The sequence below is a fragment of the Mesitornis unicolor genome, unplaced genomic scaffold (genome assembly GCF_000695765.1).
Source record: "Mesitornis unicolor isolate BGI_N332 unplaced genomic scaffold, ASM69576v1 scaffold23275, whole genome shotgun sequence".
Lineage (NCBI taxonomy): Eukaryota > Metazoa > Chordata > Aves > Mesitornithiformes > Mesitornithidae > Mesitornis > Mesitornis unicolor.
Window position 1 is genome coordinate 1 of NW_010183787.1, and position 14,023 is coordinate 14,023.

At 42.2% G+C, this 14,023-nt stretch overlaps 1 protein-coding gene across 1 annotated transcript; it reads left to right on the forward strand.

The window, feature by feature from the left end:
* Window positions 1-1,686: 1,686 nt before the first annotated feature.
* Window positions 1,687-11,521, forward strand: ARHGEF39 (Rho guanine nucleotide exchange factor (GEF) 39; the record flags this gene model as incomplete). Its single annotated transcript, XM_010184268.1, is given in 9 exon segments — window positions 1,687-1,868; window positions 2,436-2,530; window positions 2,952-3,072; window positions 4,076-4,194; window positions 5,599-5,669; window positions 6,460-6,588; window positions 10,289-10,429; window positions 10,432-10,505; window positions 11,433-11,521. Coding segments are annotated over 9 exon segments (986 nt in total), but the record flags the coding sequence as incomplete, so codon positions are not given.
* Between the last annotated feature and the right edge of the window lie 2,502 nt (window positions 11,522-14,023).

Sequence of the window (14,023 nt, forward strand, 5' to 3'; positions counted from 1 at the left end):
ACTGCGGTCCCTTCCGCAGCAGTCGCTGTCCTCAGAGGCCGGGTATGGGGCTGTGTGGGCCTTGGAGCTGGCCCACGGGGCTGTTAACACTTCTGAGGCTATGGTGCCAGAATAAAGGGAGATTTTTTTTTTGGAGGATATTTAAAAGAGAAAATGTAAAAATGTTGCAGGGAATATTGCTAATGGGGCACCATAAAGTACTTAACTGTACAGAAAGTATCCAGTGGTTTCTGTTCTGAGTTGGAGAAGAGAGAAGCAAGCTGGAGTGCTTCTGTCACCTGTAGGTGAAGTGTTTTCTAGTCTACCCATGGGCTCCAAGGCAGCTCTCTACCCTACAGACCTGAGACAGTTAGGATGTGAAGTATTTGGGAATAATTAGAATGTTTGCACCGCTTTATGTGAGCGGGAGACAGTCAAACCTGTTATAACGGTTTTTTGTTGTTGTTATTAATTGTTAAAAGAAATTGGGCTGCCAAATGAAAATCAGGACTGCAGCCTACCCTGGCTAAAGGCGCTCTGCAGATGGTAGCATTTTAGTCGATTACTGGTGAGTACTTTGCAACTATACACTAATGCTAAGTTCTTGCATGACATTCCCTGCAGGGCAGCCTCTCTGTCCACAGGGCTGTCAGCTCTGCCCTATTTGACCAAGATGTGGCCTCGACTGGGCTTGTGGTTGTGTCCTGAGCTAGTATGAGGATAAACCTCTGGAGGAGCTCCTGCTACTATAAAATACTGCGTGTGTCCCTCAGCTATGTGGACTATTGCTAACTCATTAAATGAGTCCTGGTACTCACTTGATGTGAAGCCTTTTTTTCAGACATTGATTTAGATATCTGAAATGTCTCTGGAGGACTGTGTTTGACAAATTCCCTGCTCTTAAGGTGACACATCTCTCTGTATTGGTATAGCTCATTTGTGTGCAAGCCAGAACTTTCATGGAGGTAGCTCAGCTTCCAGAGAAACTGCACACTGCATGCTGTGGCAAGTGTGCAACAGCCAGCACTGACCTTGATCAAAAGGCAGAGCAATATTTGACCAGTGCTTTGCTAATGCAGTCCTCTTTCTCTGAGAGAGGGTGATAAGAGTTAGTGGTTTTGCTTTTATGAAACTGTGATGCTCTTGTGGAAGGGACAAGCCGCAGCGAAGCTGGTTAATAAATGGACAGTGTGTTTCACAGCAGTTGCTCAGTCTCTCTCATCTCTGAAACCACAAACTACTGTTACAAAATGACCAAGTGCAAACCACTTGCTTCTTGAGAACCCTCTTGGAAAAACAAGCAAGGGCACTACCTTTCTCACTTTCCTTCCCCAAGACAAATCATATGGCTGTTTTCTACTACCCACAGTACTTCTTTCATCTACTAACTCCGTTGTGTTCATTGAGAACTTTGCATACACAATAAGGCAAAACACAGGAAGCAGGATTGTACCCTTGAGATTTGCTTACAGACCTATCATAATGTACTGCTCTTGGTTTCACGGTCTGGTCTTTCTAATACTGTTTCTCTGGTTGATGCAGGGCTCTTGTACCTGTGGGTGGAAATGCAGAAGGAAACTGTGAATAACAGTTGCTGGCAATTAACTTCCTGTCTTTCATAGTAAAGCATAGAGTTTGTAGCTCAGGATCTTACCCTGTGGCACTGGTTATTTGGTTGTGTATCCATCTCTCCTGGCTCTCCAGGATCATTCACCTGCCTGGACATCGGCCCTGAGCCTGCCATGAGTGACTCATGCCTGCCATTTATGGCTGGAGCCAACACTGTGGAAGAGCAGAGGGCTCGCTGGGAGAGAAAGCGCAGCCGGACTGCCAAGGAATTGCTGGAAACCGAATACAGATACCTTGAGCAGCTGGATTTGGTGGTCACAGTGAGTATTTTGCCCTCTTCTGATATGTGGGTACCTTCAGGCAGCATGTACTTACTTGTGTTGTCTTGGGGAAGGGTCAGGAGTGGGACTTTGATAGGTTCATACTGTGTGGGACAACTGCTGGGACTGAAAGGTTTTTTTGTTGTTTTTCTTTTACTCTCACAGCTCATGGTTTTGACCCCTAGGCTTTAGTCCATACCTGGACATAAATCTTAGTTTTGATGGTAGAGGGGACTCAGCTTAAGATGCTTGAGATGTATGAAACATAGGGGCACAGACAGGACAAAGATAGATCATGAACAAGGTAGTGAACAGCAAATGTGTCTAGAAATACTGAAATAGACTCTGTCAATGCTGTAGTGCTGTTCCACATGTTTACAGTTGTGGTCAAAGTTACTAAGAAAGCTTACGTCTCCTAATAGATATCTTAGGTAGGCATTCACAGTATTTTATATCCTTTTGAGCTCAGGAGTGTGTAGGCTGCAACTTTTTGCTTCTGCCATGTGTCAAGAATAACCTTTGGGTGAATTTTATCTGTTTGAAATTCTCTCTTTTTTTCCTCCTTAGTTCTTTGTGAAAATTTTAAAGGCCAAAGGGACGCTGAAACCTGCTGTGTTGGAAACTATATTTGGACCTGTGGAATCCATATATGCAGCCAGCCAGTAAGTGAACAGGCTGAAGCGATTCCTGTAATTATATGGTGAGAGAGTAATTATATTGATGAGAAAGTAAGATTTCAGGAAATAAAGCCAGCACCTTGTAAAACAGGCATTTGCTTCCAGCACTCCTAGCCTTGGTGACATTTGCAGGTGTACCCAGGAGGCTGTTGATCTGTATCCACATATCTGGATGCCCAGTTGCTCTCTGGCTAGTGATTTAAACGCAGTAAGTCTGCTCTGTGGTATTTCTAAGGGATGTTTTCTGTAGCTTACTCTGTGACCACAAAGCATGTATTTGGCACAGAAGCTGGATGTGAGGTGGAGACTGACAAAGGAAGGTCAGCATAGGAGTGAACCAGAGGGACCTGTGGAAATGCCATCAGTAATGTACCCCTCACGAGCTGTCTTTGCTCCTTGTGTACAGTGTTCTGTCACTTCACCTGGAGAGAGGGGATTTAGGACTGGGATTGCAAAATTTCTGTGAGAATCTGGAGCTTTATGGCCACTACACTGAGAATTTGGAGCATGCAAATAAAACCTTGAAGGTAAACATCTCATTTATTCTTCATGTTCTTTTTTCCCCTCTCTTTCTTTCTTCTGTGAAAGAGTTACGTCCTTCCCTTTTTCCTCTGTTTCCGGAGCGATCTGTTTTCTTCATTTTTCTGGGCTGCTGCTATTTTCTCAGTCTTACTTTATTTAGAGCTTAACATTTTTGAAGCTTGTTTCAGGTGCGTGCATGTGTATGTACATACACACCCTGAATACACCTTTCTTGTAGTTCTGTTTTTACTCCAACTCCTCCTTGGCTGGCAAGCCTAGAGAGTTTGCAGCGGGAACACTAGAGGACAGTAATCTCTTTCTGGAGAACTGTCAGGTCTCCTAGACTTTCCCACTAGCACAAACTGTATCCTAAAAGCATGATTTTCTTCCTATTTTATTTTTCTATGGTAGAAGACAAACTTTTCCTTCCCACCTACCTCTCTAAATACAACCTGTCTTCCAAGAAAATTCAGAAGGATATATCTTTATTTCAAAGTCCTGAAAGCTGTACCTGGAATTCAAAGTACTTGACTTCCGGCTTTTGTCCACACTTGTTCCCAGCTGCACAATATACTGGGATGTTTTCCCTCTGTTCTGTTTGCACGCATATATTCACACTTCTGATGTCCCAAGGGAAAAAAGCCAACTTGGATACTTGCCTTGAGGCAATGGGAATGCAAGGCTGCATTGCTTTGTCTTGAAATCACTTGGAAAAAGCCACAGATGGATTCCTTGTTTTCCTATCTGGGTCAACCTTCTGTTCTTTATTTTCATTTGCTGAGTATACTAGATTTGTGCTGCTGTGCATGTATGATGAGGGAATATTGCTTCCATTACTTGCTACAAATGGTGATCAGGAGAAAGTGAATGGCTTACCCATGGCCACAGAAGAAGTTGTTGATGCTTGCCTTTAGGACTGGAGTCCTAAACTCATAAGTTTAAGAGTTCCAAGCTCTGGTGAAGACTAGAACAGATTTATTTATTTAGTTTATCTTCTGCTGCACACAGGAGCAACTGAGGAAAAATAAGTCATTCCGACGGTTTAAGAAACTTCAGGAGACTCGACCTCAGTTTCAGGGCAGGAAGCTAGAGGATCTGCTTCCTTTGCCCCTGCAGAGGCTGCACCAGTAAGTAAGCAATTCTGAGTCTTCAAGGTGTTAGTATGAGAAGGGAAAAGGGAACATAACAGTGTCTTTGCCCCTATGGGAGGTAAAGTTGCTTAATGTGTCTCAAAATTGGAGGATATAAGAAACAAATCTGTCATCATGGTAGGCTACTGAAATTAGACCCTGAACAAAAGCAGCTCTCTGAAGTACTGCGGAAGTGCTGCTCTCTGCCAGAGTTGGTCTTGCTCTGCTTTTGTGTAGGTTGCTGACATGGAGCACTGTGCCTGTCCTCTCTTGTAGATGAGATTAATGAACTCTGGGGAGCTTGTCTCCATTCTCTGGTTATCAGGGCTGTATCCTTTGCTCAGACTTGGTGCCTATTCCCCTTGAGGCATCATCTCCCCTTTGAAGAGACAGGGTGACTGCACAAGGCAAATGCTGGATTGGATGCACTCAGGGGCTGCTGCCCTTTCTTGGGGAGGGTAGGTGGGTAACACAGGTGGTTTGCTGGGAACTGCTACAGATCAAGTAGCTGCTTTTCAACCATGGTCTTGTCCACCCTAAAGCAAATTTGAGAGATTGAGAGCCTCATTTCTTTGAAAATAACTGGAGGTGAGCATAACACAGTCTTTCAGGCAGCTTTATGAAACCTTTTTAATCAGCCTGGCAGATAAAAATGTAAGCTTTCTTTTTACTGTGAGTCTTTGGATCATTCCTTTAAATTTGTAAAATAACAGTATATTTGGTGCTGTCCAACTGTTTGGAAAAATGGTGTTTTTTTAACAGAAGGTCTATTTTTTTTTATTAATCAACTCTTTCATAGTCAAGCTTCTTCAAAATTCTGTTATGTATACTGCAGGTCATATGACTTCTGCCAGTTCATGAATCTATGTAATGTGATCATTCTTCTGTCATTTTGGACAGAAAATAGTTTGACTTTTATGAGGGAAAGCATTTGTAGAGATCTGATCCTTTCCAGTAAAGACTGGAGAGGAAAAAAGAAAAAGGTGGCTCCTGTCCTTATAGAAATGCCTTTATTTTCTTGTGTGAGCAGGAAACATGGTATGAATGCTGTCATTCAGACAAAAAGAAAATAGTTCAAAGATAAATTTGTTTGTTACTGAAGGCATTTTTATGTGAATGTTCAGAGTCCCGTGAACTTAAATAATATGTGAGGTTGCTTTTATCAGATTCCCAGGAAATGCCCAAAACTTGCAAATGTTTGAAATACTTGGGTTAATTTAGTTGATAAATTTGAAGATAAAATGAATGTGATTGAAGAATTGTGACCAACAGTTGCTTGGTTAGACTTAGAGGTGGGTGCTTCATCTCCTGGCAGAGTGGTGATCATCATTCTGTCACTAATAGGAGATGCTACTGTTCCTGGTATCTTTTTGTGAAACAAACCTGCTCTCTCTGTCTTAGGTACAAGCATTTCCTCAGAGACCTGCTGGAGAACACCAGCCCAGACAGTGCTGAGTACCAGAAACTTGCAAGTATGGTTAGACCTGTAGATGCTGGCACCTGGATCAGTGTTGGCCTCTTTATGATAATATTTGGATTCTTCTACTTCCACAGGAAGAAAAATGTTCTTCTCTCTGGGGTTCTAGTGGATTCCTATTTCCCTTCTCCATCTTGATCAAGATGTCCCTGAGAACACACTGGGAATAAAAATGTAGAGTAACTGACTGGGAAAGTGGCCTAGGGGTTAGGCTGGGGAAACAGCAGCACTATTTTTTATAGTGAGAGCAGCAAGACACTGGCACAGGTTGCCCAGGGAAATTGTCGATTCCCCATCACTGGAGGTGTTCAAGGCCAGGTTGGATGGGGCTTTGAGCAGCCTGGTCTGGTGAAATGTTTCTGCCCATGGCAGAGGGGTGGGCTAGATCATCTCTAAAGGTTCCTTCCAAGCTATTCTATGACTCTATTGGTCACCTGCCTCAATTTTCTAGGATAATTCACATCCTTCATGCCATATCTACCAGCAGTTAACACCACTCGTAAGGCATTTTACCTGGTTATGCTTCCAAATCCAGGAAATTATTCCTCTGTAATGTTTCATTAGCAAATAAATGTTTTCTAGAACTACAGAAGTGTTGGTTGGGGAAAGGCCTCTGGTGGTCATCTAGTCCAATCTCCAAACTGAAATTACTGAGTAAATCTGTTGATGATATGTGGTTTAAAACATTTGCTTCTTAATTTCATCTTATATTTTCACAGCAAGATAGATAAGGTGTGATACATACTTGTTTGAGATAACCTCAGAATGTACTGATAAAATTTCAGAGGCTGTGAAATCTGTTTCTGAGGTATCTCAGTGGGTCCAAGACATCATTTGTAAGAGGGAGAACTCATTGCAGCTACTTCGGGTTCAGAAACTGCTCAAAGGACAGAAGACGCGGGTGTTGACTCCAGGTAGGTCTTATTGACAGCTCTGTTTTTCTTCTGTGAGCTGAGATAACTGGATATATGCTTGCCTTCATCTCTGACTCAACTCATATTAACCCATTTTCCCCTTCAGGCCCAAATTCCATAGATAGGTGGTGAAGGAATGTATCTACTAAGTAATTAATGCACTTTTTTAATTAAGAATTTTTTGGTAAGGATCAGCAGCAGCTTAAATTGCCTGACATTCAGACAGGAGCTGTTCACATATAACCAGAAAGTTAGTTACAGGAACCCAAGGAGATCAGGGGTATAAGTCCTGGGTAAGAATGAGAGAAAGACATTAAATAATTTTGGAAGAGTGCAAGTACTGGTTGTCTCACTACTTCATAGATTTGAGTGTGTTGTTTTTTACCTTAAGCTACAAGCTTCATGGACTTCTGCTTACACCCTGTACATGAAGAATCTTCTTTTATTTGTAGTGTTAAAATGTGCCAGGATTTAGAGTATTTGTGTCATTAGCTGAGATATATAAAGTCACAGTCGCTGGCATGAAAGATCATCTGATTAGATCTTTAGGAGCGCTTGTATGACTGCATATACTCTGTGTCCAGAGCACACTCCAAGTTACATATGGGATGTCATGAGAAATGTGTCAGTCTGCACAGTTATGAAATGGCCACTTGGGGCTTCACCTGTGCCCTCACTAAACACTGCTATTGCAAAGGTCATCTAGAAAGTGCTGTGGTTGGAGAGGTGTCTCTAAGGCATACCTCCAGGTACTTGTGAATGTGGTTGTAATTCATACATGTGGATTTTTGGGTGGAAAAAAAAAGCTTTCCCTAGTGGGATGGAGGAGAGAATCAGAAGGGTAAAAGTGAGAAAACTTGTGGGTTGAGATAAAAACAGCTTAAGTAAAGCAAAAGCCACACACACGAGCAAAGCAAAACAAGGAATTCATTCACTGTCAGCCAAGTGTTCAGCCATCTCCAAGAAAGCAGGGCTCCACCATGTGTAATGGTTACCTTGGAAAACAAAGGCCATCACTCTGAACATCCACCTCTTGCTGCTTTTCCCCCCAGGTTTTGTTGCTGAGCATGATGTTATATGGTGTGAAATATCCCTTTGGTCAACTGGGGTCAGCTGTCCCACCTGTGTCCCCTCCCAGTTTCTTGTCTAACTCCAGCCTACTCACTGGTGGGGTGGGGTGAGAAGCAGAAAAGGTCTTGATGCTGTGTAAGCAATAACAAAAAATGTCCCTGCTTTGTCAATGCTGTTTTCAGCACAAACCCGAAACATAGTACCATACTAGCTACTATTAAGAAAATTAACTCTATCCTGGCCAAACCAGCACAGGTAGAAAAAGAGGTTATTTATCAGAGGTTATCATTCTCAAAAGTGCTCAATCAGTGGGCAGATTAATTTACAGTTATCTTTCCCATTCTTAGAATTCTTTTGGTGATGCTAGCTTGAAAGGGAGCTAAGACAGGTATGCTCTGCTTATGCTGAGCATGAGCATCTGTTAGGGGTGCCTGGACACACTGGGGACAGAACTAATATGATAACCTCATGACAAAAAAACCCCAAGATCCCAAAACAGTATAGCTAGACCAGAGAAGGTCATAGTTTGAAAGCATTGGGTCCACTTCTTTGTTTTGTCTCTGAATATTCTGAGATGTGAAGTAGGACAAGTGTTGAGGGTATATAGACACCTTTCCATTATTTAGGACAGAGAATTATGATGGTCATGTTTTCCATTAGCTGGAGTCAAATAGGTACTATTGGATGTGAGAAGCAGAAAAGTAAGAGGCAGGAGGGGCTTGCTAGTGCTGACCAGCTTTCCAGAAACAAGCTAACATTTGCAGAACTGTTAATATTCTATCCTGTTACTAGGAGGGAAGAAGTGAGAAGACATAATGCTATATATGCAGAAAAAAGGGATAGCTTTGGAGTTGTGTATCTCACATTTGGCAGTATCTCTGAGATGAGCTGCTCCCAATGAAGAGAGGCCCTGCTTTTATAGCTGCCTTCCACATACAGGGCAAATATAATCTTAGCCAGACTTGCCCCCGTTAACATGGCACACTGTTCCATCATCCCTAGCTTCCCTGGGGGTATTTCCTTGCCCTCCTTTCACAATAATTTCTTAAATCGTGTGCCCCTGGGAATCCTGAACACAGATCTATATCCCAAGACCTCCAGCACAGTCCCTCTCAGGCTGTATGCCATGGAGGCTGATCACAGCTTAGCCTGAGGGAAGCAGTTCCCAGTCCAGCCCTGTACTGCTGACACCTTCCTTCAATTTGGTTTTTTAGACTTGGACTGCTTCCTGCACCTTACCCTTCTCTCTCTGTTTCTTATTCAGATAAGAGGAGTGGTTCCTGTGCAGTAAGTTATGCAGGAATTCACATGCCTCTTATTTTGTGACTGTAGCATACTAAGTAAGACACAATCCATAATTAAAACAAAACAGTGTTGTTTTCTAAAAGGTAATTACTAGCTCAGCCAGAACCTAAGACATGAAAAACAGTGGGTGAAATTCTCTGGCTGGTGTTTCCCAGATCAGGCCAGATGGCCACGCCTTTTTATGGCTTTAAATTTTTATAAATAATCTTACTGGCAGTTATCTTCATAATTTCTGTGAGTAGATGGCTATCTTGTGCAATAATTCTTCTAGTTAGAGGCACTGCTTTAATTATTCTATTTTGTGTAGATGCCATTTTTAATTGTTGTTTACAGCTAGGTTTATTGAATTGTTTTGATTTTTTTTTTTTCCCTGCTGATTTCTCTGCCTTTTGATTTATTGCATTAATTTCACAGGTAGATGTAACTGGACCCTGTTCTGTAAGAGAAGGTTGATAAGGTTGCCTATTCAGACCTTCCTTTTAATATGTTATTTTGTATCCTATTCGCTGTCTTCTCATTAGAACAGTAATCCAAATTCATATAATCATAGAATGGTTTTGGTTAGAAAAGACCTTTAAGATCATTGAGTCCATCAATCCAGCCCTATTAAGTCCAACACTTAGACCATGTCCCTAAGCATGACATATACCTGTCTTTTAAACACCTCCAGGGATGGTGACTCAGCCACCTCCCTGGGCAGCCTGTTCCCATACTTGGCAACCCCTTCAGTAAAGACATTCTTCCTAATATCCAACCTAAACCCTCCCTGGTGTAACTTGAGGGCATTCTGTAATCTGATCATATATTCTGTCTGAAGGTCTGTATATAGTTAGATTACCTGTTAAACTTTTTTTTTCATTGGCACAAGCAAACGAAACAAGGGAAAAATAATAAATGTTCAAAGCTTAGGCTAACTGCCGTTTCACCACTAATGACAAACAATTGGGCAACACAATTTAAGATAGTTCATGGTACATTTTCTGAAGGCTTATGTTAATTTAAAGGTATGCATACTATTTTCAAAGCATCTTTTTGTTCTGGCCTCTTTAAACAGGCTTGCACTTCATAATACCCCATTAATTAACGTAGCAGATTTGTGACAACTTCAGTCTGCTCCTCATATACTAAAAGTTTTGGGCTGATTACTTTTGCATGGGTGCTGTTGGTGCTGGTTAGCTGGCCAGTGCCTTCTAGTGGCTGGAATTGATGTAAAACCTAGAAATCTGCAAGGGTAGCTCTCTGTAGTCCTGTTTGTCTTATTACACCCTTTATTTTTTTTCTGATGATGACCTGACAACTGTCTTTATTTCCCTTGCATGCCTAGGGCGCTGGTATATCCGGGAAGGCTGGCTTCTGATAGTGCCTTCAAAGGGAGAAGAACTGAAGCATAGGATGTTCTTCCTTTTTTCTGATATCTTGATTGCGACAAAGCCCTGCCACCCACTGCACCGGCTGAACTCAAACAAACTGTCTACCCACTTCACCAGTGCACAGTGGATAAAGTGTTCGGCCACACACAGAGCCAGGGAGGGCTCCTCAGTGTAAGTCTTCCCACTTCTGCCTGGCAGAAGGATCAACATCAGACTCATGAAGCAGGTCTTTAGGTGTCTCAGCAGCAGCAGGACTGAGAGGATGAGAGTGCAAACAACAGCAAATGCAATGAACTAGTCTGAGTCAGGGCAACCCTTCTCTTCTTGAGTGGTATAGACCCTCCTAAAAACTCAGGTACAAGTTGCTGGTTGCTTCACTTAACTCAGGTGAGGAAGGTCCCATAAGACTGACATGCCCTCATCAGAGCCACATCTTTGGGGGGATGGCCCCACAACCATGTGACAACAAATACTTAGCATTACATGTGACAATGAATACTCAACATTACACATGACAATGAATGCACAGCATTACACTCATTGTGGACTGAGCTTATAGAAAACCCTGAAGGACAGAATGCTAAAAGATGTATTATCACAACACATATTGTTTGTGCATCTAATTCCCTGAGGGCTGCAGGATGTTTGACTGGAACTCATACCTTAGGTAAGGGTTTCAAGTTCAGGTCTTACTAGGCTGCAGCACCCAGGGGCTGCGTTAGATTGTTCCTCGTCAGCTAAGATGAGGAACGACTCTGGCAAGCTGTGATCTGTAGCTAGTGGTAGTGGAAGGACCCCTAGGGGCAGACTGGAATAAGGGAGAAAACCGTATGAAGCGCTGCTTAATTGCTCACTTTCAAACAACCTATTAAGTCGAAGTGAGCGGTCATCTGTGGCTGGGAGGAATGGACAAGACTGGCACTTACTCTGTACTGTCCAGCCTGTCTTCTCCCAGTATCAATGCTAAATTTTTCTATCTGGGGAAGAAAAATATGGTGGAAATCTACATGCTGTACTGAGTATGTTAGTGGTGATGGCTCTCCTTTTATCAGTGGTGTTGCTTTGGCAAAGTGGTGCCAGATTCTGTTTGCCTTTCAGCTTTCCTTTCCACGCAAGACACTGCTGTTGATGTCCAACAATCAGCAAGATATTAATGACTGGTACCAAAGTCTCACAGCTGCAGTCAAGTAGGCCTCTTTTTTTTTTTTCCTCCAGAAGTGGAAGGGGCTGTAAGAAGGGGGCAGAACATAAAAATTATCATATGGACCCATGTATTTGCATGTATTACATGGTTTTAAGGCTGATGGAGAAGAGTTGACTTGGGCAGCCAGGACACAAGGGAATAATAGTAAGAACAGGTTTCATTTATGAACAGTGAACTTTCCCTTTGTTTTCCTCTGCAGGAAGCTGAAAGCCTGACCCACCTGAGTACAAGATGGACTGGCAGGACAACTGCCCCTCTTAGCAGAAGTCTACACAATCTTAGGAAACATTTGAGGACATACAATAGGAAAGTTGCACTAAGATGGACTACACACCATGCTTGTAAACTTATGAATGCTTTGTCAGCTGTCCTAATCTTAATATGGATATTGCAAAAAATAGGATTTGTGTTAATCTGTATGAAGACTTTTCCCCAACTTGGTTTAGAAACTTCTGCCTTTTCTACATTTTTCCCCCCCTCAGATTATTAATTTAAGGACAAACAGAAGAGAGCCTGACTTGCTTTCCCTCATTAAATGTTTTTATCCAACTGTCTTTCTAAATCAGTGTTTTCACACTTATTGGTCTACATAAATGTCCACCTGCTTTTGCTTTTGGGCCATTTTGATCAAAATGGATGTTTTGGATAACGGTAACATGGGCACAACACTGTTTTCAATTAGTGCTACAAGGCCAGAGTCATTCTTTTGACACAGTTTTGTAATCTGTATCTTTATATTTTCTACCAAAATAGTTTGACAGTTATTGTCCCATCCCCTCTAAGAAAGTGACAGGTGGGTAGATGAAGGGAAAATGATTGTGGTTAAAATCCTACATCTCTGTTTCTCATCAATGCCACAGAAAAGTTAATTTCCTGAACTAACTGGTAGAGAACAGATTTATGCTTATCAGAGTTTACACTTCTAATCTGAATACTAAGAGATTATGCAGATGAAACAGCACTTGCCTTTGCCTTCAAAGTATGTAGTAGCCTTTTCACTTTGAAATGCGACAATGAAAAACCTGGGCAGCAGCCCTGCTCCAGAAGCACCAGGAAAATCTCCAGAGGGCTAGTCAGCATTCTGGGCCATCAATTGCTGGTAATACACTACAGTTCAGTTTATTAGGAAAAAAGGACCAGTTTAAGGAAGAAATATAAAGAAGGTATTGTTCTTGAGTATTTTATTAAAGCCTTGACATAATTTTTAAATAATGTGTAAAGCACTGCAGCAACACCAGTTTGGTTCATCTCTTCTATTGAGGGGGAAAACACCTGTTTGAACAAGATGCTAGGTCAAGTGCAAAGAGGGTAGTTTCAAGGTCATTAGAAACATAAAGATTAAGGGCTGTCTGACCAGACTTTTGAATACTTTGACTGTATTTTCTTCCTCCTTAAACAGCACCATGCATCTTTCACATCTCACTGAAAATAAATGAATCAGCAGTACTGCGAGTTCAGTGTCCTGAAGAGGAAATTACCTACTATTAAGTTCTTGATTTCAGCATCACTTGATTTTTTTCAGAATTTTTTGTCTTCCATACAGCTAACTCACTACATATGAGGACTCATTGGCTCTAAGTTTGTGAAACCTGGGAGGAGGAAGGAACCCATGTTTGTTGGTTTTCACTCAGAAGCTACAGCGACAACTTTCAAGTACTAGCTGTACTTGAAATCAAAGACAAAGCTATTTGACCCCATAATTATTACCACTCTTGAAAAAAGTACTGCTAACTACCCCTTTTTGTTCTAATTTCTTGCAACCCACACCTGAGGCAGAGATGTCTCCCAAGCTCTTGGTAAAGACAACTATTGTTCCTGTCTGCATTGCCTCAGCATAACACAAGTTGCTTTGGTACTACCTCTTTTAAGACTTATCTCAGTGCTACCATTCCATTTGCATTCAGTGCTTCAGAAACAGCAAAACCAACATGACTTTTCACTGAATTTCCTGCCCTAAAAGGTTGTACTCTGGCTTCTAGAAAACACTGTGGCTCTGCCACAGTCAAGTGGAGCTACCCCAGAGAATATGGCTGTTGGACCAGAAGCTGTAACAAACCCAGTCTTTGCTAGAATAAGTTATTAACTCACGTGCATAGGAATATAATCCAAATAGAAGCAAACTCACTTTGTGAACAGAGTTTATTTACACAGACAGTATAAACCATTAGGGTTCCCAGCTTGATTTCCTTCTCTTGCTGAGTCTCTATTCCACAGGAAGAAGCAAGTAAACTTTGAGCTTGTGCTGCTGTCATGGCAATTCAAAGTTAGTAATCGACCTTCAGCCCCCCCGGGACATCTTCCATTCCTGTGTTCCAGGACAGCAACAAGCTGGCTGGTATGTGGGCAGCTAATGCCCCATCCCTCTGCAAACACAGGGCCTCCCTAAGGGCAGGGGGGGATGCCTAGACAGGGGTGCCCTCAGGAGCTGGTGGGGCTGCTGCCTGCTGCATGTCTTCCCGGTAGCCCTTCAGGAGCTGGTTCAGCA